Source organism: Lasioglossum baleicum, unplaced genomic scaffold (assembly GCF_051020765.1).
Source record: "Lasioglossum baleicum unplaced genomic scaffold, iyLasBale1 scaffold0208, whole genome shotgun sequence".
Lineage (NCBI taxonomy): Eukaryota > Metazoa > Arthropoda > Insecta > Hymenoptera > Halictidae > Lasioglossum > Lasioglossum baleicum.
Window position 1 is genome coordinate 97238 of NW_027469268.1, and position 25732 is coordinate 122969.

At 44.2% G+C, this 25732-nt stretch overlaps 2 protein-coding genes across 2 annotated transcripts; one reads left to right on the forward strand and one right to left on the reverse strand.

Annotated features, from left to right (window-relative positions):
- Positions 1-1222: 1222 nt before the first annotated feature.
- On the reverse strand, positions 1223-3226 carry LOC143220111 (uncharacterized). Its single transcript, XM_076445851.1, has one exon. The coding sequence runs from the start codon at positions 3224-3226 to the stop codon at positions 1223-1225; it is 2004 nt and encodes a 667-aa protein (XP_076301966.1).
- Positions 3227-18167: 14941 nt separating this feature from the next.
- LOC143220112 (uncharacterized) lies at positions 18168-20481 on the forward strand. Its single transcript, XM_076445852.1, has 2 exons — positions 18168-18461; positions 19642-20481. Exons 1-2 carry the CDS (start codon positions 18168-18170, stop codon positions 20479-20481), a joined length of 1134 nt encoding a protein of 377 aa, XP_076301967.1.
- The last annotated feature ends 5251 nt before the right edge of the window (positions 20482-25732 follow it).

Consider the following 25732-nt stretch of genomic DNA (forward strand, 5'->3'; position numbering starts at 1 on the left):
TGTGATTTGTGCAGCAGTACAAGGGATATGGCAATTATTATTAGTGCATAACTATGTGTTGACAAATGTGAACAGTGATTGTGAGTGTGGAAAAATTTCAAGGCATCTGTTTGAAATAAACATACGAATTATTTATCGATTCGAAAGTGAAAGTGAAATTCTGGATCGTCGACTTGACCGCGCATCCCTTAGGCCTTCTACCACCGGCTGTGCAGTTCGTCGACCTGGCCGTACGTCCCTTGACTTTCGGTACTGCCGTATACCTGAAGACATCTGTGCAGTTCGTCACCGAGTGACCCAGTGACACACATTTCGAAGCAGCAAATGGATTTACGGCTGAATACGTGAGTTTTTAATTCAATCAGTTTCTGCTTCTTCTCTTTTTTTACGATTATCTCGTAAACTAAAGCCGATCGCCAAAAAGTCTAAAGAGAAATGTTGTTCAGAATCATGGTCTTGACAACGTATCCAAAGCTCATCGAAATCGTAGAGGAGATAGTTCAGATAGTACATCGATCGATTTACAATTACAAGTTACTTATCTCGTAAACTAAAGCCGATCGCCAAAAAGTCTAAAGAGAAATGTTGTTCAGAATCATGGTCTTGACAACATATCCAAAGCTCATCGAAATCGGAGAGGGTTCACATTATCGAGAAACTCTTGTTCGTTGCGATGTCGCGGCGTACCACCGACACTCGCTTGCCGGCGCGGCATGGCGCGCCGGGCCAGGGCGCGCTCTGATTGGTCCGTGTTTTTCGTTAATAACTCCTAAACAAAGCCGCAGTTGACATTGGTGCAAAGGAAAATGTCTCTTAGAATGGTCTCAGGAACCACCCCCTTTCGGGATTTTCACGAGTTTTGGGACACCCTGTATGTATACACAGCTCTTACGGCTCCTGGTCAGTTCCTGCATACGAAAATGCGAATATCTCGAAAACTAAAAGCGACCCCCCTATATTGGAAAAGGAAAAAGTTGTTCAAAATGTTGAAATCTATAACATATTTAAATTTCATCAAAATCGGAGAACAGTGAAACATGTAAAAAAAAATTTTAATGAAAAAATAAATTAATTAATAAATAAATAAATATTTATTTTCTTGCCACATAACCGTTGTACCTGTGGCATGCTTTCCACAAATTTTCAAGCAAATTTGTTGGATGGTTTGGTTTTTATAGATTTTTTTCCGCTTTTTGGCCATTTGGCACCACTGTGCGCCGTGCTACGGTGGTCTAGGAGTGCTTCTCGCGCCTCGTCTCATCGGGAGGGACGGTGGAGCCAGGAGTCGCCTTCTCAATTTCCTAAAAAACCGCAACCTCGGATCGTCGCCTATGCAGCAGTGCAGGGATGTCGCGATGGTACGAGGGGAATCGGATCGTAGGCGCGTGGGCCCAGAGATGACCCACCCGAATGCGGTCTCCTGCGCAATTAGGGTTCCTACCTCCCCGCGACGCAAACCGGAACAAAGGAGGGCGCCGTAGTGGTCCGCGCCGATGAGGAGGTCCACCGGTAGTGACCGTGACGGGTCCGGGTCCGCGAGGGTCAGGTCGCGTAGATGCGGAAACGCGCTGACGTCCGTCTCGAGGCGGGGAACGTAGGACGTGATCCTTGCAAGGACCAGGGCCAACATCGTGAACGTGGGCGTCGCCCGATCAGCTCCTCGAATTGTGATGTCCACACGAGATTTCACTTTGCCCACTGGGGCGTCCCCGGCGCCCTTTACCGTAATCGCCGCTGGCCGCTTGGGCAGCCGTACGGCCTGGACGAGGGCCTCGGAGACGAAGGTCGCCTCCGACCCTTGGTCCAGGAGGGCTCGTACTGCGCGTGTCCCTCCGTCCCGTGTCTCGACCCACACAATCGCGGTGGCGAACAGTACGGCGTGGGACGTACGCTCCGGGGAGCGAGCCGTGCAATTGAGGAGCGCGGCTTCATCGCGATCTAGTTCTCCCTTCGCGCGGTTCCCGACCGTTTCGGGGGGCGAGAGGGTCGATGAGGGTTGGTGCAGCGTCGTGTGGTGCGGCCTGCCGCACTGCGAGCATCGGGACGCAGAGTGACAACTACTCGCGGAATGATCTGTCCGGAGGCAGTTGAAGCAGCAACCGCGGTTTTTTACGAGGTCCCTTTTTTGCGCGGTAGGCATGGCCCTGAACACCGGGCAGCGGAACAGCAAGTGGTTCTTGCTGCATTTGGGGCACTGGACCTTCGCAGTTTTCGCAGTTGCAACCATGTGCGATCGGACAGAGGAGGTTTCGATCGCGTCTGTGTGCGATTGGTCAGGGGGTGTTTCGATTGCAACCGCGTGTTCTTCCGCCGCGGTGAGTCGTTCCTCGGCGGAGAGGTGTATTGCCTCCAGCGCTCGGACGCGCGCCTCGAGAAACTCGTCGAGCTCGCGGTAGGTGGAGGGTTCGTGCGACGCACCGAGGGACAGTTCCCATTCCTCCCGAGATCGCGGGTCGAGGTTTCGAACGATCAGCTGGACGAGCAGATCGTCCCATCGGTCGGTGGGGCAGCCCAAATTGGCCAGATGGGCCAGCGTCTCCGCGGTCCGGTCGCGTAGGCTTGCGAGGCCTTCTCCGCCTACGTCGGTCAACGGCGCATAGCGTAACAGCTCCCTCACTAAGGCACCGACCACCATTCGCTTATTTTCGTATCGCGACTGGACCGCTTTCCACGCGGGGGCGAAATTCGCGGCGGTCACCTTAACATGGGAGATCGCGGACGCCGCCTTTCCCTCCGGCCTTTCCCTCCGCTGCACATCGTCGAGGGTACGATTCTTCACGACCAGGGACGTGAACAAGTCGAAAAAGGTTGGCCACGAGGAGTAACGACCGTCGAATTTGGGGACATCGATCCGCGTCAATTTCGTGCTGTTCGACTCGCTCTCGTCGGTTTCGCTGACGGTGGGCGCGCCTACCGAGGTCTCTGTCGGGACCTTTCGGGCCTCGAGGAACTCACAAAAAAAATCGCTGGCGTGCTCGAACGCTTCCTCTGCACGGTCGAAGTGCCCCTCCCTGAAGTAGGGCCTGGTCTCCCGGTCCAGCGCGGTGGCCTTGACTTCCAGGCGAAGGTGGACCTGCTGGCAGCGCTCCCACTCGACCCGCAGACGTCGCAGGCGCTCCTCCGCTGTTGCCTTGCTGAAGTTTTCCTTCCCCATCTTTTTGTAGTTGGGAAGGATCCTGGTGATGCCTCGGACAACGAGCTCCTGCTCTTTGAGCAGTTCCTCCATCTCGGCGAAGTCCGGTACAGGAACTGGCAGCGGGTGCAGTTAACCGGGACTTCCTCTCGTTCAGGTGGAGTTTGAAGATAATGGTCAGGTACTTTTGAAGTCCCTCGTACACTCCGAGTGTGCAGTGCAGCACAGGTTAATACCGTCCATAGAAATCGCCGGACGCGAAATGATTTTCTGATGAAATGTTGATTTAACAAATCGATGAAAATGGGTTTTTGGGAGTTTATAGTGAAAACATTTGACATCAGAATTCCTATCCGTAAAGACCTAACGATTATTTATCTCCTACATTGTTCAAAATCAATGGCTCCGAAAAGGAGTACTGCATTGATTATTCAAGTAAGTTCTTCCACTAGGCGAGGTATGGGGCACGTGGCAATATTGAAGGTAGAAGGCGTTGTACCGTTCGTCCGTTAGCCTCTGCCCTAAGCCCGTCAATTTTATTACGGGTAAGGACGGCTACTGGTGAGGCTGTTATAAAGATTAGTTGCTTTGACGAGCATGAATTACTTTATGACCACCGTCCGACGAAAACTCGAAGGAAAACGCGTGGCCAACGCGTGCTGGAAGGGACTTCCTCATACCAAATTATAATGCACATCATATTGTTTATGTTCCGAGTAGTAGTCGAATACATTGGCCCGTACGTGCGATAGCGAAACAGCAGTAGACTAGGACCTAAGATATTAAACCGTTACCGCCCACTACTACGCGATCGTAGGAAGTGGTAAGACGCAAGACATCTCGCATGGGTCCGAACTGTTGACATTGTATTAGTAGTGTATATAGGCAGGTTATAATTCACTTTTCAATTCACGGGAGTGCGGTACCGCCGAGCGGTATTGCACGAGCATATATTACGTCATATTTTTAATGGAATTATTGCATCATGTTTTTGGGGGAGGGGGAGGGGGGGATACAGCATGCTCCTATATCTTGAAAGGTGGGGGAGGGGGGGCAGTTTCCAGGTATTGCATTCAAGACCAGTTTCCTGGTATTACGTAAGCCTGGTGAGGGGAGGGGGAGGGGGGGGATCCCAGAGAACGTGTCCGAACGTGTTTATATTTTCACGTCTCCTTATCTACGTCATGCAAGACTGTTTATGTCTGTCATCGCCATGCAGCTATCGTAAAACACTCATTTGAACGGAGTTCAATGAACGTCTGGTTTAATTTCATAACTATACAGGGTGTCCCAAAATTCGTGAAAATCCCGAAAGGGGGTGATTCCTGAGACCATTTCAAGCGACATTTTCCTTTGCAAAAATGTTATCCGCGGCTTTGTTTAGGAGTTATTAACGAAAAACACGGACCAATCAGAGCGCGACCTAGACGCGAGTTGCCACAGTCGGCCCGGCGCGCAAACTGTCTATTGGCCGACTGTGGCAACTCGCGTCTAGGTCGCCCTCTGATTGGTCCGTGTTTTTCGTTAATAACTCCTAAACAAAGCCGCGGATAACATTTTTGCAAAGGAAAATGTCGCTTGAAATGGTCTCAGGAACCACCCCCTGTCGGGATTTTCACGAATTTTGGGACACCCTGTATACAACGGTCCCCTCTGAAAGATTTATGTAAGGGGACCATACAGCCAGTCAATAATTTTTCTCAACATCGATTTGTCAAACTTGAGGACCAACGGTTTTTCTCACGTGCGGAGATTTCAACGAACGTCTAATCTCGCGAGTTCGATGAACGTCTTGTTTACTTTCGTAAATATACAACGGTCCCCTCTTATCGATGTAATGCAAGAGGACCATGTCGCTGTTTCCGTCTGTCATCGCCATACAGCCAGCCGTCGTAAACGTTCATTAAGAGTAGCATTTTCAAATAATTTTCATCCATCTTTTTTATCGTAGTTGGTGGGGATGGTAAGAATAAAAGAACAGGGCGCGATGGAACGCGAAGTCTTCGTGAACGGTTCATCGTTGCAAGCGTTTGTCGTGTTGAGATTCAAAGATCAACCATTTTTCCATACGTGACAGTTTTCACGTACTATCCGTTTGGAATTGTGTGAAATGAACGTATCGGAGGAAAAATGTGACACGACTGCTCCAACGTTGAAAAATTTAGCTTGGGCTCACGTCATAAATTCGTACTTGAGTGATCATTTCTCTATCGAGCTGAAAACATTGGTGGAACGTTTAATGCGGAATGATGCAACGAGTCGCGTATGTTTCGTTTACACGAAAAGATTTAGTCAAGTTGTCGTGCGATGGCCGGTGATTGAATCCCCATCCACAATATTAGACATCATCGAAACGGGCGAACGTCGCATCGTTGGATGCAAAGTGTAATTATATTTTGAGAACTGGAAATTTAACGAACGATATCAAATCGAAGTTGAAAGAAATATTTTGTTGACAACTGTGCGGTAGCAAAATGATTGAAACGTTGAAAAAAATGTTGAAGTGTTTGACGCGCATGTCAATGCTGGTGAGAACTATGGACGAGTATCGCGAATGGCATCGCTCGTACATCGAGTCTCTACAATGTTGTGTGAATTATCTAGCCTGTGCGAAGGATGAATTGTCGTTAGGCAAGAAACATAGTTTAACATCGATTATGTGTCGTATGAAAACTTTGAACGTTTCGTTGCATGAACATATTTCCTCGCCACACACCGGTAGAGGTTTATACGATCACAGGGGTGCGAGAGCCTCGACGCTTCGTTGGGAAAATGTTGAGTCGGCGTTTAAAAGTCGCATATCGACCGGCATCGTTATCAACGTCGAACATATCGATCCGAAACAATTTTTACAGCACGCGAAACGAATAATTACGGGACGCGTAACGGAATTTTTAAATACGCATTCATCGTTGAAAGCTAACGTAACGTTGGAGGCGGAATTCATGCAGCGCGCCAACGAGGTTTCCGTGAAAAGTTTCGGCACGCGAAACGCCGCGTTGTTTCGGACAAGCGATCTACGACAGTGGTATCAGAGAGACGTTGTACCGACGATTTTGACATCGTTGGAAGAGTTTCAAGAGCGAGACAGCGGGTGGGCACTGTCGAAGATACTACATTTGATTGTGAACTTTAGCAAATACCAGCCGTTACAAGCCGGCTGTGCCGCTGCAACCTACTTGCCTCGAACAATACAGCTGAAAAGAGCGGTCGTGAACGTGATCAGCAAGGATGAAGCATGCTTTTTTTTGGGCGGTCGTGGCGGGTCTCTATCCGGCCGAGGCAAATCCATCACGTTTGTCATCGTATCCGCACTACAAAACGGTGCTTCGAACCGAAGGTTTTCAATCACCCATGCTGTTCAAAGACATTCGGAAATTTGAACGAGAAAACGACGTTTCCGTGAACGTGTTCGAATGGGTGCGCAAGAAATGTGTAACGCTTCATTTGACCGGGAAGAAACGGAGGAGGCATGCCAACTTGCTGTTTCTACAGAATGCTGCAAAGACGCACAGTCATTTCGCATGTATACGAAATTTGTCACGATTGGTTTCGTCGCAGCTTAGCAAGAAGAAAAATCTCAAGTATATTTGTGATCGGTAAGTTACACGTTTTTTGTTTTTTAAAAATTCTTTGAAGCAAAAAGACATGATTTTTTCCTTCCCACAGGTGTTTGCAATATTTTCCCACGCCGGAGAGATTAAACATGCATACATTGACTGTGAACGGATGAACGATTGTGCTCTGGAGCTTCCAATATCGGGAGAAGATAAGTGGTTACAGTTTAAGAACTACATGAACAAAGAACAGGCGCGGTTCGTTATTTATGCTGACTTGGAGTGCCTGCTGCTGCCTGGGGAACAGCAAGGGCAAGACCGTGCGGCACGCGTACAATATCAACAACACCACGCGTTTAGTATAGGATACTACATGCATTGTCGCTATGATGAATCGTTGTCCGAGTATCATGATTATCGCGATAAAGACGGATGTGCCGCATGGTTCGTGAACAGGTTATACGAGCTAAGTTGCAAATTACAACCGATATTTGATAAAACGGTGCCAATGAATCCGCTAACTGAAGCGGAAAAGTTAAATTTTCGTACGGCCACACATTGTCATGTCTGCGAGAAACCGTTCGACACTTCCGACGCGACGAAAGTACATGATCATTGTCATTTCACGGGCGCGTATCGTTGTCCGGCTCATAATGGATGCAATTTGAACTATCAATCTTCATACACGATACCGGTGGTTTTTCATAATTTATCAGGTTACGACGCGCATTTCATAATCAAAGAATTAGCAAACGCGTTCGAGGGGCAGATAAACGTGTTGCCATTGACGAAAGAGAAATATATCTCTTTCACGAAAAACGTTTCCATAGAGAGACAACCGGGTGAAGAGCGAAAGTACGCAAAGTTGTTGAAATTTCGATTCATCGACTCATTCAAGTTCTTGAACTCGAGTCTGGACAAGCTGTCGTCATACTTGGACAAAAACAAATTACGCATCGTACGAGGTGAATTTGCATATCTTTCCGACGACGATTTCAACCTGTTGACCAGAAAAGGCGTGTTCCCATACGACTATCTGACATCGTATGATAAATTAAACGATACATGTTTGCCGTCGCGCGAAGAATTTTACAATCAGTTGAATGGCAGCGAGATATCCGACGCCGATTACCTTCACGCGAATACGGTTTGGTCGCGTTTCGCTATACGAACGCTTGGACAGTACAGCGATTTATATTTAAAATTAGATGTGCTGTTGTTGGCGGATGTTTTTGAAAATTTTCGCGATGACTGTCTCGAGAATTACAAGCTCGATCCGGCACATTATTACACGCTCCCCGGTTTCGCATGGGACGTAATGATGAAAATGACAAAGATTGAATTGGAGTTGTTCACCGACGTCGACATGCTTTTGTTCGTGGAGCGAGGAATACGTGGCGGATTGAGTCAGTGTTCACATAGATATGCATGCGCAAACAACAAATATTCATCTAGCCACGACTCGAGTAAACCATCCACCTAATTAATGTATTTCGACGTGAATAATTTGTACGGTTGGACTATGTCGCAACCTCTACCGTACAGAGACTTTCGATGGGTGGAGGAGGACTTAGATAATTTCGATGTCGAATCCGTTCCAATCGATAGCCCCGTAGGATACATTTTGGAGGTGGATTTAGAGTATCCACGCGAAATTCACGATGCTCACGCGGATCTTCCGTTTTGTCCCAGTCACGACGCGGCGACCGACTCGAGTCAAAGAAAGTTGATGGCAACACTTCACGATAAGGAACGATACGTTGTACATTATCGATACCTCCAACAAAGTCTAAAGCACAATCTGAAATTGAAGAAAATTCATCGAATTCTAGAGTTTCGACAGTCGCGATGGTTGCATGGCTACATCGATTTGAACACAAAATTACGCGCCAACGCGACCAACGATTTTTCTAAGAATTTGTTCAAATTAATGAACAATGCTGTGTTTGGGAAAACGATGGAGAACGTTCGAAATCATGCCATCGTGAAATTACTTTCTCGATGGAATGGTAGACAAGGCGTCGAACGATTAATAGCTAGACCAAATTTTCACAGCTATACAGTGTTTTCCGAAGACTTCGTCGCGATTCAGATGAAAAAGCTGCTCGTTAAATTTTCCAAACCAATCTACGTAGGCATGGCTGTATTCGATATATATCGAAATTTCATTTGTACAGCTTCCATTATGAGTACATGTACCCAAACTTCCAGAAAAATTGTAAGATTTTGTACACGGACACGGACAGCTTGATATACGAGATCGCTTGCGATGACGCGTACGATGCGCTGCTGAAACGTGATATCCATCGATACGATACAAGCAATTATGACCCGAACAACGTTTACGGTGTTCCGATTGCGAATAATAAACAACTAGGATTGATGAAGGATGAGAATGTTCAAAACATTCTCAGAACGTTCAAGAATGTATGCGATTCGCGTGCATGGTGATGACGAAACTAAAAAAATCAAAGGCATCAGAACAAACGTTACCGCTCGGGATATCAGTTTCAAAGACTATGTTGATTGTCTTCACAATAATACAGAAAAGCATGTTAATAGTAATCTTATAGTGTCCGTACAACATCAGGTGTATTCGATGTCGGAAATAAAATTAGCATTGAGTCCGAACGATGATAAGCGATATATTTGTAGTAATTTGATCGATAAGCTTCCTTGGGGGCATTATAGCATCAATTAAGAAAAACCGAGTCACCATTTTTTATCCTCGTAAAAGAAAAGGAAGTGGTAGCGGGAACGAAGTGGTAGGGAGATTATTGTAAATCTTTGTAGACTAGTCGGGGAGGGGATGCGTCCATTTTGTTGATCTTATCTGTAAAAGGAGTGGTGGGGAGACAGCATAAAAAAATATCGTATTCCGAGCGTCATGCTTCCGATCAAGACAACCGTCGTCCACTCGCTGAATGTGATCGTTCAAACATCGAGGAGTCGCACAAAAAGAAGAGGCTAAATAATATGTAAGTAGAAAAGATGAAAAATTGTGAAAAAAGAAATTTAGAAAAATGTCTAATTTTGAAATCTGTTGCAGGGGTTTTCACAATAGCAGCCCCATTTCATCGATGATACAGCCATCATCGTCGTCGTCGTCGAGTTGTTTGCACGGCGCGCGAGTCTTGAGTCGAAGATATTCGATAGCTGGAAATTATTTTAAATATCTTGAAATTGGTGTGCACGTTGGTGATGATATTTGCGTGGAACTGGCTATAGGAGATAATCGCAGTAACGAGATCACGTTTTCCCTGGATGCATGGACAGAGTTGTTGCGCACGAAGGAGTATATTTCCAATTTACAATCTATGCAGAAACAGTGTCGAAAAATGAGCGATGATTTAACATTACAAATAGTTAATCACAATGGTATGAATCTGGTGAAATTATCGAATCAGTTCGTGGCTCTGTACATCACGGAAAAAACTATGCATAACTTGTACAATTTCGAATTCTGCGTGTACAACATGTATTCATGGTTGATCGACAATGTTCCTACGGTGACTGCTAAATTTATGAATTTTGCCGCTGCGGTGAAGGATAGCAACGCGAAGAATATCATGAAAGCGATCGTCGAGAGCGAATCTTTCGATCAAAGTTCACTGATCGATTGTGAACTGGCGGCTTTGTGCGCTGACATCATCGCGGCCGAGGCACAAAACAGATAGGTTAAAAAATTAATGTTGTGTGTGTGTGTGTTTTTGTAACGATACACATTATTTTAAAATAAAATTATTCGAGAATATCTCTTTTGTACTTTATTTTATTACAAATTACATTTTTTCACAATTCCTATAGAATTATAGTGACTTCTACATATAAAGTATAGTCGTTTTAGAGAAAAAGATAACTATCATAAATCTTACATATAAAATACGAGTAGAAAATACAAAATTAAAGTATATTTGTTTTAGATATCCATGAATTATGTGACGCGTCCATCCCCAACCATTTTACATATACGTTATTTCCATTCCTACGTAATATTTTTTCAACTAAGTATATGTCAGGATATTTTGTCGCACGTATCTCGTGTTCGTAAAATCCTCCGGCAATCGGTTTGCCCCTTACGTCGGCCAAGAGGTATGTGACAGGATTCGTTCGTTTCACCGCGATAATCTTGAATATTTCGGTTGACCAGTTCGGCGTGTATCCTTTGTCAAATAGGGTTTTGAACTTGCTAATGCGCACGCGATCATTGAGCTTAAATTTGGCAGGACCAGCAATCTCCATCTTGTCGTACACGGTGGACAGAAGGCGGCTGGCATTTTTACGGTTCACGTCGACGGGTCGCATACGCATGGTACGACGTTTTCGATTATTGTAGTCCTCGGTCAACGTAGGAAGCGCATCGATCCAATGATATTTTCCGCTCAACGAGAAAAATTTCCACATGCTGTTCTTCAACGTGCGATTGAAACGTTCCACGACGGATGCTTTCATAGTGCTAAACGTAGAATAATGGTTGATGTTGCGACTCCTTAGATAGTCTTGAAACGTTGTATTGTAGAATTCTTTCCCCATGTCGGTCTGCAAGTTGTTCGGGACTCTACCGTCCTTCTTCAACGCTGATGCGAAAGCTTTGCACACGTCGCTCGCATTTTTACTCTTCAAAGGAACCGTCCATGCATATTTGCTAAATACATCGATTATCGTGAGAATATATCGATGCCCTCGATTCTCTCGCGCATATTTTTGAACTTCAACGATATCGGCTTGCCAAAGATCATCGAATCCCCGCACAACCACACGTCTACGCGGGTAAAAACGTCTCGCCGGGGCATGCAGCTCTTCCACCACGTTTTTTTTACTCATCGTCGTCTTCGTCGTTCTTCTCGCTCTCCCTTTAACCGATTATTCACTTTTCAATCGTGTCTTTCCAGTCATTAAAGCGATGACTAACAGGTACAGGAACAGGTACAGGTACAGGTATAGACAGGTATAGGCGGTTACAGGAACAGCTACAGACAGGTACAGGAACAGCTACAGCAGGTATAGACAGCTACAGGAACAGCTACAGACAGGTATAGGAACAGCTACAGACAGCCACAGGAACAGCTACAAACAGGTACAGGAACAGGTACAGGTACAGCTACAGACAGGTACAGTATGCAGTATGACGATTGCACATCATATCCATGGATTTCCCTCAAGGACCGTCGACACGTTTCTTGTGTCAGTATTGTAGACTTTATTGTTTCTTTAGCGGTCTTCAGGACTTCGATCAGCTTTTCATCCCCTGTTTAGCTAATATTTCAGACTTATTTCATGTCGTCCTCTTTTTACCTTCTCCTTCAAGGTCTCGTTGATATCGGTTGATTTCATATTTTCGTTTGCATCGTATGGAACACCTTGTATCGTAGCCAATATTTCGGACTTTATCGTTTCCTGAGAGGTTTTCAGTTTTTTGACCAGTTTTTTCATGATCTCTGATTCAAGCTTCGCGTTAAGCGTGTCCACGTATACTTTGGTTGCAGCGTGATCGTTTGCCTCGGGATTCGCCACGCGTCCGATCCTCATACCTTTCGCATCATACAATTTAGCATCATCGTTCAAAAATATAGCGTTATCGCGCACGTAACTTTTAAAAACGCCGGGATAGAAAATTGGAGAAACATTCGACTCGCGTTTGTTCGCTTCGCGAAACACCATGCCTTTGTTGATAGACATTGTTTCAAGTTAGTCTTCTTCTTCTTCTCCTTCTTCTTCTTCTTCTTCAGTTATCACCAACTCGTATCGCTCGCACAACCGTTTTACCTGCGATGCGATCCACAGTATTCGTTGAAATATCTCATCCAGTTTTATCCTTAGACTTTGAAATCTCAAGTTCCAGCTTTCACCGTTGTCGTTGTCGTCTCCTCCCGAGGATATCGTTTGATTCGTTTCGCAACAATTAAGATGAACACGCATTTTTATGAACCGTAACAATTTCATCGATTGACATTTCATTCGTCACTGACTCGACGAACGCATGCACGCTTTAATTTATAACTATACCGGCTTCGCGAAGTTCTTCGATTATCGACATTATTTCATTGTCATGGTTGGAATGACCGGCATTCTTCGAAGCGGTTAACAATTTCAGACGATCGACGAGTTCGTTCGAATCGTCCCAATGCACGTAATCGATTGGATTGTCGGTCACGCGCATAAAAGTTGGAAGTTCAATCCCTCTCCCACTTCGCGACGAAAACAATGGTCCCATAATTTTCTTATACTTGTAACCTTTGTTTCCCTTTAGCTGATTCCCGCGTCGATGTGCTTGCGTAAGATTGAGAATTCTTTTGTACACGTTCTTATCATCCTCGGTGTACAGCCGCTCGTCGGGTATTTTATTGAATATCAATTCGTAAAGACCGTGAGTCCCCTCGTACCTTACTCCGTTAACGATGATATCGTCGTTGCTGTTCACATCGAATGTGGAATTTCCCAGCATCAGTTTATCATCGTGCAAATATACCCCGTACACGTTGTCGAAATTTGTCGTTGGACCGGTAAAAAATTTTTTTAAATACTCGCGCGCCAACGGTCCTAAATTCTCGGATAGATGTTGATTTTCCTCTTGATGAGTTTCAGGATTTTCAAAAATATCACGCATCGAAGATTCCAAAGATGCCATGTTCGTCGGCTCCATCTCCACGTCGTCGTCGTCGTCGTCATTGTCGTCGTCATTGTCATTGTCATCGTCATTAACCCTCAATTTTTTTATAGAGGACGAGGACGGCGGTCCTCCAACATCTGAGAATCTTCTTTTTTTTCGTGGGGGTGGAGGGGAGGGTGGTGGCGTTTCCTTGATATCCGAGAACACGTTGTCGTTCGGCTCGACAGTAGCCGTATTTTGAACTAGCTGTTTCAACGGTTCAACGATCGGTCGTAAATTCGTTTGCAAATTCTCCTCGGTCGCCATTTTCCCAACTTTCAACGCCAAATACTTTTTAACTTCTCGATTTTATTTTCTCCCGAAAATCGAAAATCGATTTTTTAACAGATCTTCACGTTTCATGGTCATTGCAGTCATTTTTGACTATTTTCAGCAAAATGTTCGTGTGTGTGTGTGTGTGTGTGTGTGTGTGTGTGTGCGTGCGTATGGCAGTTTCTATGTAATCAAATTTTTCGTTAACGTTTTCAGAAAAAGTAACAACGCGATCAGGATGATGAATGATGCAATCGATGTGCCCCGTCGTAACTTAGAGCTGATTAGATTTTGGTCCATTTTGGTCCAGTAGTTTTTTAGTTTCTTTATTTTTTTTCGAAAGAAGTTCATTCAACAATGCAATTTATACGAGAGAACGGAAAGTTTCCACCGAAGAAACAAACGTAATTACATAAAAAAATTTTTTTTCGATTTTTTTAAAATTAAAAAAAAAAATTAAAAAAAATTTTTTTTTGTACCTTACGATGATGTTTCCGCTTACAATAATCGAAAATTATCCCAATGCAAGAGTGAGTTAATCATCTCTACTCCCGAGAATACATTTTCAAAGAATATCGATGAAAGTACAAAAAAAAATTTATATTACAATCTTTAAAAAAACAATCAGTTCAAAACTGAGATTAAATTGAGAATTAATATAAACTATATGATAATTATTAATAACATTGATGTTGAAAACGGATTGGTTAATGGAGCACACATGCGGAATATTAAAATTTATTACTTTTCAAGAAAATACTAAAATTCCATCTATTATGGTTAGATTTTCAATTGGCCAGAGTAGGAGTGAAAGTAAGAACTCGTTATCGTGATTATATGAAAAATGCAAATATTGATCAAAATTTTACACCAATAATAAAAATATCGAATCAAGTAAATATGTCGAGTGAGGAAAAATATCAAATCACACGTAGTCAATTTCCAGTGGTTCCTGCTGAAACGATTACGATTCATAAAAGTCAGGGACAAACATACGAGAAAGTATGTTTGGATTTTAAAAAATCAGAAAGGCGAACTTTACAAATGTTGTAGGTAGCACTGAGCAGAGTTTCAAAATTGAGCGCGGTTTATATATTTTGGGACAATTTAAATTAACAGTATCGAAGAAAACCAAGATCAATACTGCAAACCCGGATAATGATGAGTTGTATCGTTTGCGAAAAACTAATTAAGACAATTTATTTTGCAACATTAGTATGCTATAACAAGGAATCAAGCGAGCAACGAGCATACGATGTTTAATGCGACGCCATATAGCAAACATTTTGATAAGTAGAAAACTATTGAATTTCCCTGAAAACGTATAATCTTCTTAAAACGTACACTTAATCATGATAATAATATACTGCAACTAACAAATCGGGAAGTTCTTTGTGTGGCTCGTGGAGAGTCACACACCAATTAAAAAAAAAACATTAATAGCTATAGGTAGTACTAGCCATGCGTACCACTATCCCTTTCGCAAGAGCAGTCCTATCCGCGAGCGAGCAAAGTGAGCGAGCAAAAACAACCCTACTCGCGAGCGAGCGAAGCGAGCGAGCAACAATAACCCTCTAGTTACGTATGGTATCGCTGGTCTTCGCTATTTAGTTTGCGATCGAAGCTCGCAGATTCTCCTTCTTTTCCGTTTGAGCCGGCATATTGATTGGAAGCGTAAGAGAGAGATTTACAGCCACGATACAGCACCGACAACCCTTACCGAGCAACTGTGCTCATTACAGTACGACAAACTCGTTAAATCCACGTCTGTAACGACCGCGATTCGCGGGGCTATCTTTATCGATTACGAGAAATCCATACTTCCTTCGCCAACAATTCGCACATAACGCGCTAAACGTCTCGAACGACATATCGGTATTTACGTGATCCTGATGAATGTGACGCAAGTTCATGGTATCCTGTTTGAACAGAATCAACAGATTGGCATTGTCGCGAATTAAATGTTTAGGTATTCTCGCGTACGACTGACCCAGGTAGAAGCAATCGACGTGCGAATGTCTACCCATCGCGAAATACTCTCTCATGATATCCTGCTCGTCACACGCCACGTCGTCGAAGATGATTATCGAATCGGGTCGTGCTTCTGCGGGAGGGATTACGTCGGCATTGTCCGCGAACGCAAAGTAGCCTACATCCTCCCCCACGGATGAGAACAGTTTGCTCAAGTATTGATATTTTGACTGGCTCAGCGATTTTGAGTACACATAAACGTTTGCGAATCGTAGTCCGTTCTCGCTTTCCAGCAGGCTAATCATAACGTTCGTTTTACCGCACCCCGATGGGCCGCTTATGACGCATCGTACATTGCATGGTAACAACGATCCATGTTTACGCATCGTACCGTCACAATCGTCGAACGCGCGACACGTTGGATCACGAATATCCAAAGATTGTCTTACAAAACGCATGATCTGATTGACTCGATGAGAGAGGGGGAATAGTATTTATACGAGAGCTCGAACATCGTCGGTATCAGTCACTCCCCACCCCCTCCAAACGTGAGGAAGTTCTTTTCTTTAAAAAAAAGAGAGAGCAGAAAAATAGCTTATGCGCACGAATCGTTGTTCGCAACGACGTCTCGGTCCACATACGGGTAAGGGGTTTTTAAACAGAGCTATAAACGCATTACCGTTCGAATTGCATATACCCGGTTATCAATTCTGCGGTCCTCGTACGAAACTGACCGCGCGATTAGCTCGTGGGGATCGAGGTATCAATCCGTTGGATGCGGCCTGTCGCGAGCACGATATAGCGTATTCGCAGTACAAGGATCTTGAAAATCGTCACGCGGCCGATCACGTTTTGGCGAATCGAGCGCTGCATCGAGTAACGTCTGGAGACGCAACGTTGGGAGAAAAGGTGTCTGCAGCTACAGTGTTGGCAGCCATGAAAGCTAAAACGAAATTGGGCATGGGTTTGACAAAGAAAAAAGGTGAAAAGAAAAGAAAAACGACAAAACGAATTCTCCCGATCGCCAAACGCGGTGGTTTTCTGCCGTTGTTGTTGCCCGCTTTGTCAGCTATAGGAGCATTGACGGGTGGCGCCGCAGGAGTATTCAAAGCTATAAACAATGCAAAAGCTGCGAAGAAACAATTGCAAGAAGCGGAGCGACACAATCGAACCATGGAAGGTCGTGGGTTACGTCTCGCACCGTATAAGCATGGAAAAGGCTTGAAGGAGAGGAAGAAGAAAAAAAAACAACGAAGAAAGACGACACGACGACAGACGTTGAATTAATGACCATCTGTAAAGGATTACCATACTTTCGCGGAGTTTTTATGCGTAACGATTTGCCGCTGCGTGCGTGGGTAAATGAGCGAGGTATAGTCAATCTAGATAATAGTTGTGGGCCGGGAACGCACTGGGTCGCCTATATAAAACACGGCTCGCGTGTCAAATATTTTGATAGTTTTGGAAATCTTCGACCATCGATCGAGTTGATTCGCTATTTCGGCGCGAACGCGACAATCTTATATAACCACGAACGTTTTCAAAATTATAACGAAAGCGTGTGTGGGCAATTGTGTGTGAAGTTTCTCCGAGAATAAATTCTCTGGAAAGAGTCTCTCTCTCTCTCTCTCTCTCTCTCTCTCTGCCCGATGCATGCGAAAAAGTCATTTACGTTCACGTTGTCGGGAAGAAGCAGCGTGCTGTCGTCCAAGCACTTTCCGCCCATAGATCTGAGCAATGGCGAATACGAGCTGGGATTGCTCGATTTGCAAACTTATTACACGATACCGAACATCAGCGCCAACATTGGAAACAATCGATTCTACTTCGGCGAAAAAGATGAAGAGATCGTCATACCCGACGGTTCATACGAATTGGAAGCGATAAAGGCATACTTGAAACGTGAAATATGCGCATGATATCCCCCAAAAAATGTCGATGAGTCGTCCACCACCTCTGATATCGAATATCCGCTGGCTTACGAGCGAACACCAACACCATGAAAAGTGAAATTATAAGCAAGTATCAAATAAACTTTGCAAAGCCTTGCAACGTGGGCTCTATCCTAGGATTTTCCATGGATCGTGTATTACCACCGAACGCGTGGCATACGTCGAATGTGCCTGTGAATATCATCAGCGTGAATATCGTACGAGTAGAATGCAACATAACCACCGGATCGTACGACAACGGTAAACTCGTTCACACGATACATGAATTCACACCTCAGGTACCGTCAGGGTATAAATTGTCGGAAACGCCGGCGCGAGTCATTTACCTTCCGATCGTTGCACGAGTAATTGACGATTTAACGATTCGCATAGTTGATCAATCCGGACGTTTGATTGATTTTCGAGGTTAAGAAATCACGGTGCGACTACATGCGCGACGAAGCAATGCTAATTCATAACAATACAACATTCCATACGTTGAACAACAGCGCCTGCAGCAACAGCAACAACAGCAAGAAACTAACCGCTGAGAAAAACGTAAAGTCACCGATTCGCAAGAAATTAACCGTGGAAAACGCCAAGTATCTACGATCTTTGGGATTTATTGTAAAAAAGTGAGAGGGAAAAAAATCATGTTTGACGACATTTTGAACATCTCCGAAGCACCGATCTTCGACAATCGCATAACGAAGATTGAGCTGCACACGTACAATCCGTATGCTAACACAACGTTCGAGAACAGCGACGAGATAAGGATACCCATTCAGCAACAAGACCTGTACACGCTCCCGTGTAAAAGTTTCCTATACGTTGAGGGAAAACTTAGTTTACCGAGAAAACTCGAATTACCGACTGGATCAGGAGGAGAATCCAGCATCGATACGGCAACTCTTGAGAACAATGCCGTTGCGTTTATGTTTGAGGATGTAACGTGCGTGTTTCGTCGTCGTTCGGCTTCCTCGCGTCCGGGCTCCTTGATGCTGAACAGCTCGCCGATCCAGGGTCCTAAACGACGAACGGAATAAACGGCGCGAGGAACGGAATCGGTACGGGTGAAATAACTAAGACGAGTCGGTTGCGGGCAAATAAATTATGCTCGCTGCCTTTCAGACGCGTAAGCTACGGTGCCTCAGGATACAGTGCGCGATGGTAATGCTACGGTGCCCGTGAGTTTAGAACGTGTGACCGTGAGAGTGCTACCTGAACCTGTAAGTGGCGTAGGACGCAGGCAGGATGGACAGGAGTAGAGTTAGATCACGACTATCGTCGTGATCTCCCTACCTAGGCCGGGTTGTCGTGGTCCTTCGATGTCCGTGAGGCACGGATCATCGAAGTTCCTTCGGACAGTCGTTCAGGGAGTTCGGTCAAGGTGACGCACCTTGCCTGGCTCGACTGGCCTCGTGGGCGAATCGCCTCACGAGGGTGACTTTCTAGGCGGTTCTTAGGCGACGTCGAAGGGTGACGCACCACTTCTAATTCGGCCGATTTCGTGGACGACGCGTCTCACGGAATTTACCGGTGACGCACCGGGTATGTTCGAGGTGGAGTACAACTCGCACCAGCGGAGCGACAGGATAACGGGACAGGTGGTTCTCCGACGAAGTCAAAGGGTGACGGACCACTTCTTGTTCGTTGTCTCTCGGAGGCGACGCGCCTAGCGAAAGAGACCGGTGACGCACCGGTTGCTTCGAGGTAGAGCACAGCTCGTACCAGCGGAACCAGGATGCCGATGACGGCGGAGACGTGGACAACGGTTACAGGTAGTATACTCACAGCACTGGAATATCGCACGTGGTTGTCCCTGGATAACTGCTGGCAGACTCAGGTCGTCCTAGTCTGTTCGCGACGGCTTTTATAGGGATGGTTTGGTGGTAAGGGATGGTGGTGCGGTGCGGTATTTTGATGGTGACGTATACCTTCTTATGATCAGTATTTTGGAATTTGATTTTGGATTCCGTTGGGCTCCGGGTCTAGGTACGGGGAGCGTGCGGTACAGGCGGTGTTGTGTTGACAGGAGGCCGGCGGTACGGTACTAGGTTCGCGTCGTCGTGTATAACCGGTGGAGGTTTGCTAGGGGTTTGTTCGTAACAGGCCTACGTTATGTAGGTCTGTTACAAGGAAATACGCTACGAATTGAACGGTGTAGAAATCGATCGATCCAGAAATCCCGGTGCGACGACAACTCTGAAGAATTACGTGAGTCTGTCCAGAACGAGAAGCGGCGCATTGTCCAACGCTGGCTGGTTGTATGGTGATGGTGGACAGAAACAGGCTGCAACGGCCACGGCTGCGATACATTTCAACTTTTGTGTACCTATGAACATTTTATTAGGCTTCTGTGAAGATTACAAACGTGTTGTGATAAATGCTCGACACGAATTGATTTTGATTCGCTCGCGTACCGATGTGAACGCATTGTACAGTCCTTCCGACAACGCGAAACCTATTCTGGATCTGTACAAAATTCAATGGCGAATGCCACATGTTGCATTGGATGAAATACATAAGCTATCCATGTTACGTATTTTAGACAGCGACAGATCGATCGGCATGAGCTTTCGATCGTGGGATCTGTACGAATATCCTCTACTACAGATGACTACGAAGCATACATGGGCGATAAAAACAGCTCTGCAAATGGAAAAACCGCGATACGTGATATTCGCCTTGCAAACCGATCGAAAGAATAACTTAAAGAAAACAGCTACGCGATTCGATCATTGCGCATTGACAAATATTCGTCTTTACTTGAACTCGGAAACATATCCGTACGATGATTTAAATATCGATTTCGAGAAAGGTAAATACGCGTTGCTCTACGACATGTATGCAAAATTCCAAGAATATCATACTATGGAAACGGTGAAGCGCTACTCAACACCATGGATTTCCTGCGATACGGCCCACTCGTCGTTCTCGATTGTTTTCGACAAAATGAAGCGCTAAAAAATGCTACGGTCGACGTGCGAATCGAATTCGAATGTCGAACCGATGTCCCCCCATCGACAACAGCCTACTGCTTAATGATACACGACCGCATCGTGGAGTACAATCCATTGACGAACATTGTTCGAAAAATTACTTAAACCGCTCTAAAAATATTTATCATTTCTCTACTTTAATTGTATTTTTATTCTATAGGAATTGTAAAAGAAGGAACTTGTAATAAAATAAAATACAAAAGAGATATTCTCGAATAACTTTATTTTTAAAATACCTTCTCGAAAAATTTTCACATACACATCCACACATACATACATACACACACACAATTAAACTAATAATATTACCCCCTCTCCATTGACATGTTTACATTAGCGGTATTATAAATTGCTCGCTGCAATCGCTGTATGAAGTAATAGCATAAAAAACGTCGACGATCACGGTCGCTATACGAAGTTACATCGCTGGTGTGTTTTTATCATCCGACCAGTCAACTTCGCGCATTCCCCCTCTTTTTCAACGGTAAGTACAATAAAAATTAATAAATGCCGTAAGATCTAGTGAAAAAACTTTCTTTATTTAGATGGATCGAATCACTCAAATCATTGACATGGACGGTTTCATTGTGGAAAAAAAATTTATATGCAAAGAATTAGCTATGATCGATGTTTGTCACGACGGCTCGTTCGAACTCTCCGAATTTCGCTTGGGGAAGAACTTTCGTTGTTTATCCGACGCCGACAGAAAGTCCGCATGGTATGTCAGCAATTTCATACACGGGATTCCATTTAAAGATTTCGGTTATGAAAAATCCCAATCAAAACTTCGAAAAAGTAAAAAAATTACGCCAAGTACATGAAAGTGGAAAAAGGAAAAAAGATAGAAGATAATAAACAACAACAATATAAAAAATATGTGAAATCGAAATGAGCTGCAAGTACATAAAGGTGCTTTCCAGTAATGTGCAAAGGCGACACTGTGTAACACAATGTAAGATTCGGTGAAGATAAAATGTAACATTTAGACATTTGCCTAGATGTCCGCGGCCTGGAAGTCAAATACTTGGCGTGGCCAGGCAAGGTCAAGGTGTCGAAGTGTCGATGAATAAGAATTATTTGAAAACCGCAAACTAATGAAAGTATACGCAATTTGTCAAAGCTTTATTTAAATTGATGAATTATCTGAAATCCTGCGAAAGGGGCAAGGTATTGGGGGGTGTCGACAAATGATCTTAGAATTATTTAAAAACGCAAAACTGTACTCCTATTGTCAGTTTTAATTCAATTGACAAATTATTTTGACCTTGCCTGGCCACGCCAAGTATTTGACTTCCAGGCCGCGGACATCTAGGCAAATGTCTAAATGTTACATTTTATCTTCACCGAATCTTACATTGTGTTACACAGTGTCGCCTTTGCACATTACTGGAAATCACCTTTATGTACTTGCAGCTCATTTCGATTTCACATACTTTTTATATTGTTGTTGTTTATTATCTTCTATCTTTTTTCCTTTTTCCACTTTCATGTACTTGGCGTAATTTTTTTACTTTTTTGAAGTTTTGATTGGGATCTCACTTTTTTTACAAGAATTATAAATTACAAAGGTTCATCATCAACAGCCATGATCAATCTTATTACGGGACAGAATTAAGGATAAATTCTACGTAAGTTTAACAACTACGAAAAGAAACCATGTCCACCGCCGCATTGCCGACCTATATTATATGTATAGTAATTTGTGTATATTTATAAAAGTTACAAAATCCAGTGTCTCCCTGCATTGGTTTCAAAATTATCGCATTTGTGCAAAATCTGTATGTGATCCTGATTTTCAGGGTTGAATTGTATTAGGGCATTGAACCCTCTCCATGTTTCGCGTGGTCTATAATTAGATTTAACTTTTAATAATGTATGAAAATATTCAATATGCATATTAATACTACTACGCTACGCATATTAATACCGCCCGCGCAACACTTTACTTGCGAGAAACGCTACGTCGCGTTGTCCATCTGGCGGTGACCGCAGTAGGTGACGCCGTCGACGAGCCCGAGCCCGAGCCCGAGCCCGAGCCCGAGCCCTGCCGAATGATCCCGAGAGTCGACGAACGAAACACGTGTGTTAGTCCATTTGGCTGAATGTGTGCGTGTAACGCGTATACGTATTATGTTGACGAAAAATTCCTAACGAAGGAGAAGAATCAGAAGAAAAATCCTAAAGTTTTTGACCCATCCATGACATGATATTACGATATCTCTGTCATACGTGGACCGATTTTATTGAATATGGTCTTATTCGAAAGCTTATATGCGGTTTACATTAGCAAACTGCCTTTCAATTTAGGAAATATTGCAGGCGTGATGAGATATTAACTAAAGAAGTTTCAGGTTAGGTTAGAATACCCGGTTTACGAGTAAAGATACACGGTAGCGACAGTCGACATCGGTACAGGGTGTTTGGTAATTTTTCATGTACTTGGCGTCGAGACGCTACCGCGTCTCTAGATATCAACAGCACGATATATTCAAAGTAATTCAAAATTTTGTGTGCGATTACACAAATCCTGTCGTAGCGTACAAAGGTGGATGTTTAGAGAGAGACATCCTTCGAAAAATGAAAATAAACTCGATAAATTTGGAAGATTTCAACTGTCCCCGAAATACGATGTACTAGTTCACGATCCCGTGTATGAAATTGCCAACGACAAACCGTGTCAGTAGTAAGGTAATGCCGGTTCTGGATCAGGGTGGTTCCCCCCATGGTGGAGGGGGGTCCCCCCTCCACCAAGGGCCCCCCGGGCAATGCCCCCCTGTAATTGCCCCCCTGTAATTGCCCTCCCTGTAATTGCCCCCCTGTAATTGCCCTCCCTGTAATTGCCCCCCCGGGTAATTGCTCGATTTTTTTACCCCCCCCCGGGTAATTGCTCGATTTTTTACCCCCCCCCATTTTTGGGGAGGTCATGAGGAAGTGACATCAGCTCGCGGGAAGTGACGTCACCAGAGACGCGTTGACACTTTGTCGACCATACCGACTTGGTAGTCCAACTCATTAGCCGCTTGGCCAACCGACGATCTCATAAACATAGCGAACATTTGGTATATATGTAAAAGAATAACTCTGGGCATGCAAATACTGCAGCGACAGCATATTTTCGTCCAAGACGCTATTGGTGCGATAGGAAGATACTGCGAAATATTATGTCGAACGTGTTATAACTAATTCGTGTTACTTGATCAACCTTGAGATTTTTTTCCAGTAACTGCAGCATTTTTTTTTTCGTTTGTGATGTTATTTGGCCGGTCTTTGATCGACCATTTTTATGAAATATGATACCTTTTAGGAACGAACAGGAATCTCGGCGCATGCATGGTTGACTTTGATACTGCCTAGGAATTTCGCAAAACTGTGGCGACAGGAAGTCACTGCGAAATATTATACCGAGCGTGCGACTTTTTTTTCGTTTATGACGTTATTTGACTGGTCTTTGATCGACCATTTTTATGAAATATGATACCTCTTAGGAACGAACAGGAGATACCCCTTAGGAACGAACAGGAATCTCGCAAAAAAACTGCAGCGTTAGCATTTTTGGTAGGAATCTTGGGACAGGAAATCACACATAAAATATCATAGTTTGGAATAAACTTTTTGATTTATTTTATTAGCATTACATCTAAGCCTAAAGCTAACAATTCGGTGTCTATTAATGAATTGCGTTCAAAATCTTCATGTTCCACAATTGCTTTTGCAAAATCATCGGTAACATTAGAAATTATTTGCATAAACTTACAATATTTTGTTTGTACAGAATATAGGTTCTCAGATAGCCATGAGTACATGTGGTCGACACAATATTCCAAATCAAACAATCTTCTCATCGTTTTCTGAGTAATCTGTATGCACTTAGTCGAAGTTGATAATTTTGCAAGCTTCACATAATCCTTTAACTGATAGAATTCCACAGTTATATCACCAACATGCACAGCATTCCCTGAGTTGGCAATGTTCCGCAGAATGTCTTCTCTCTTTCGTAGAAAATCTTTCCACATAGCCATAGAAAATTGAATTTCATTGCTGTGATTGTCTCCTATAGCCAACTCAACATGACAGCAACCACTAATTCGAACCCCAATGTCAAGATATTTGTAGCATGTGTTACGGATGACGAACAGGTGTTCAACATCATCTCTGGCAGAAACCGTCCTAGATAAACGAACAGAGCTACCCTAGATAAATCTACATAATTGTTTAGGTTAGTTTAGGGCCCAAACGTACGCACGACCAACTGGTCGTTGACAAAATACGAATGTTCACTTGAAGGGTACTGACAAGTACCACCCGTCATTGCAGGGCTATATAAGCCCTTACATTTCTACTCTCGTGGACTAGTACTGTCGTAATCACGAATAGTGTCGAGTCGTGCTGCATCTCGGAAGTCAACTACCAGTGAGATCGGACGTTCGTTCCTTTTGAATCAATGTTTAACCGTACAGATTCCGCGAGTTCGGTCTAAAATCTGTTAGGCAGTGACAAGGTTGCTCCGAGTCCCCCGCATTGCCAGTGCGTCAACACCGTGCGTCTTAGCTTAGGTAATATCACCTTTCAATTTCTTTCCTATTCTAAATTCAGTTCATTCGCGACACAAATACACTTGTAGAACGAAACTCTATAGTAAGAATATATTTGTCTTCTTTGATAATTAACTCAAATTCATTAAACCCATAATTATCGTCCAATATCCTAACCAAGTAATTGAACGTCCCCGCATGATACAATCTTACCGCTCGGATTGTATCAATTAAATTATACTAGTTACGAGGCTTACTAATTATCCTAGCAATTCCCTGATTAACCATCAGGTTCTTTCGCGACATTCCAATTGTCCGAACAGAGATTTATCCAACCTAGCGGCTCCCCAGTTTTGCATTGGGTTCGTCCGCATCCTAACAGCTCCCTGATTTCGCATCAGGTTCGTCTGTGCTATTATACAATCTCCTAGCAGCTCCCCGGTTTTGCATCGGGTTCGTCTGCGTTTGACTCCATTCCTAGAGGCTCCCTGACTTCGCGTCAGGTTCGTCCTCGCTGTCAATAATCCTAGCGGCTCCACAATTTCGCATTGGGTTCGTCCGCGTTCCTTAACTAACAAATTTATATCATATTCCTAGGGTAATAACCCTTCGCTGGCCACTCGTGCTGCTCGCGGCCCTGGCTCGTAACACATGTATTCGTCAAGGGATATCTCCGGCCTAATA

Coding starts and splice junctions, on each gene's coding strand:
- LOC143220111 (XM_076445851.1), bottom strand. CDS start 3,226: ATGGAGGAACTGCTCAAAGAGCAGGAGCTCGTTGTCCGAGGCATCACC.
- LOC143220112 (XM_076445852.1), top strand. CDS start 18,168: ATGTTTGACGACATTTTGAACATCTCCGAAGCACCGATCTTCGACAAT. Junction 18,462..19,641: donor TTGCGTTTATGTTTGAGGAT/GTAACGTGCGTG, acceptor TACGTTATGTAG/GTCTGTTACAAGGAAATACG.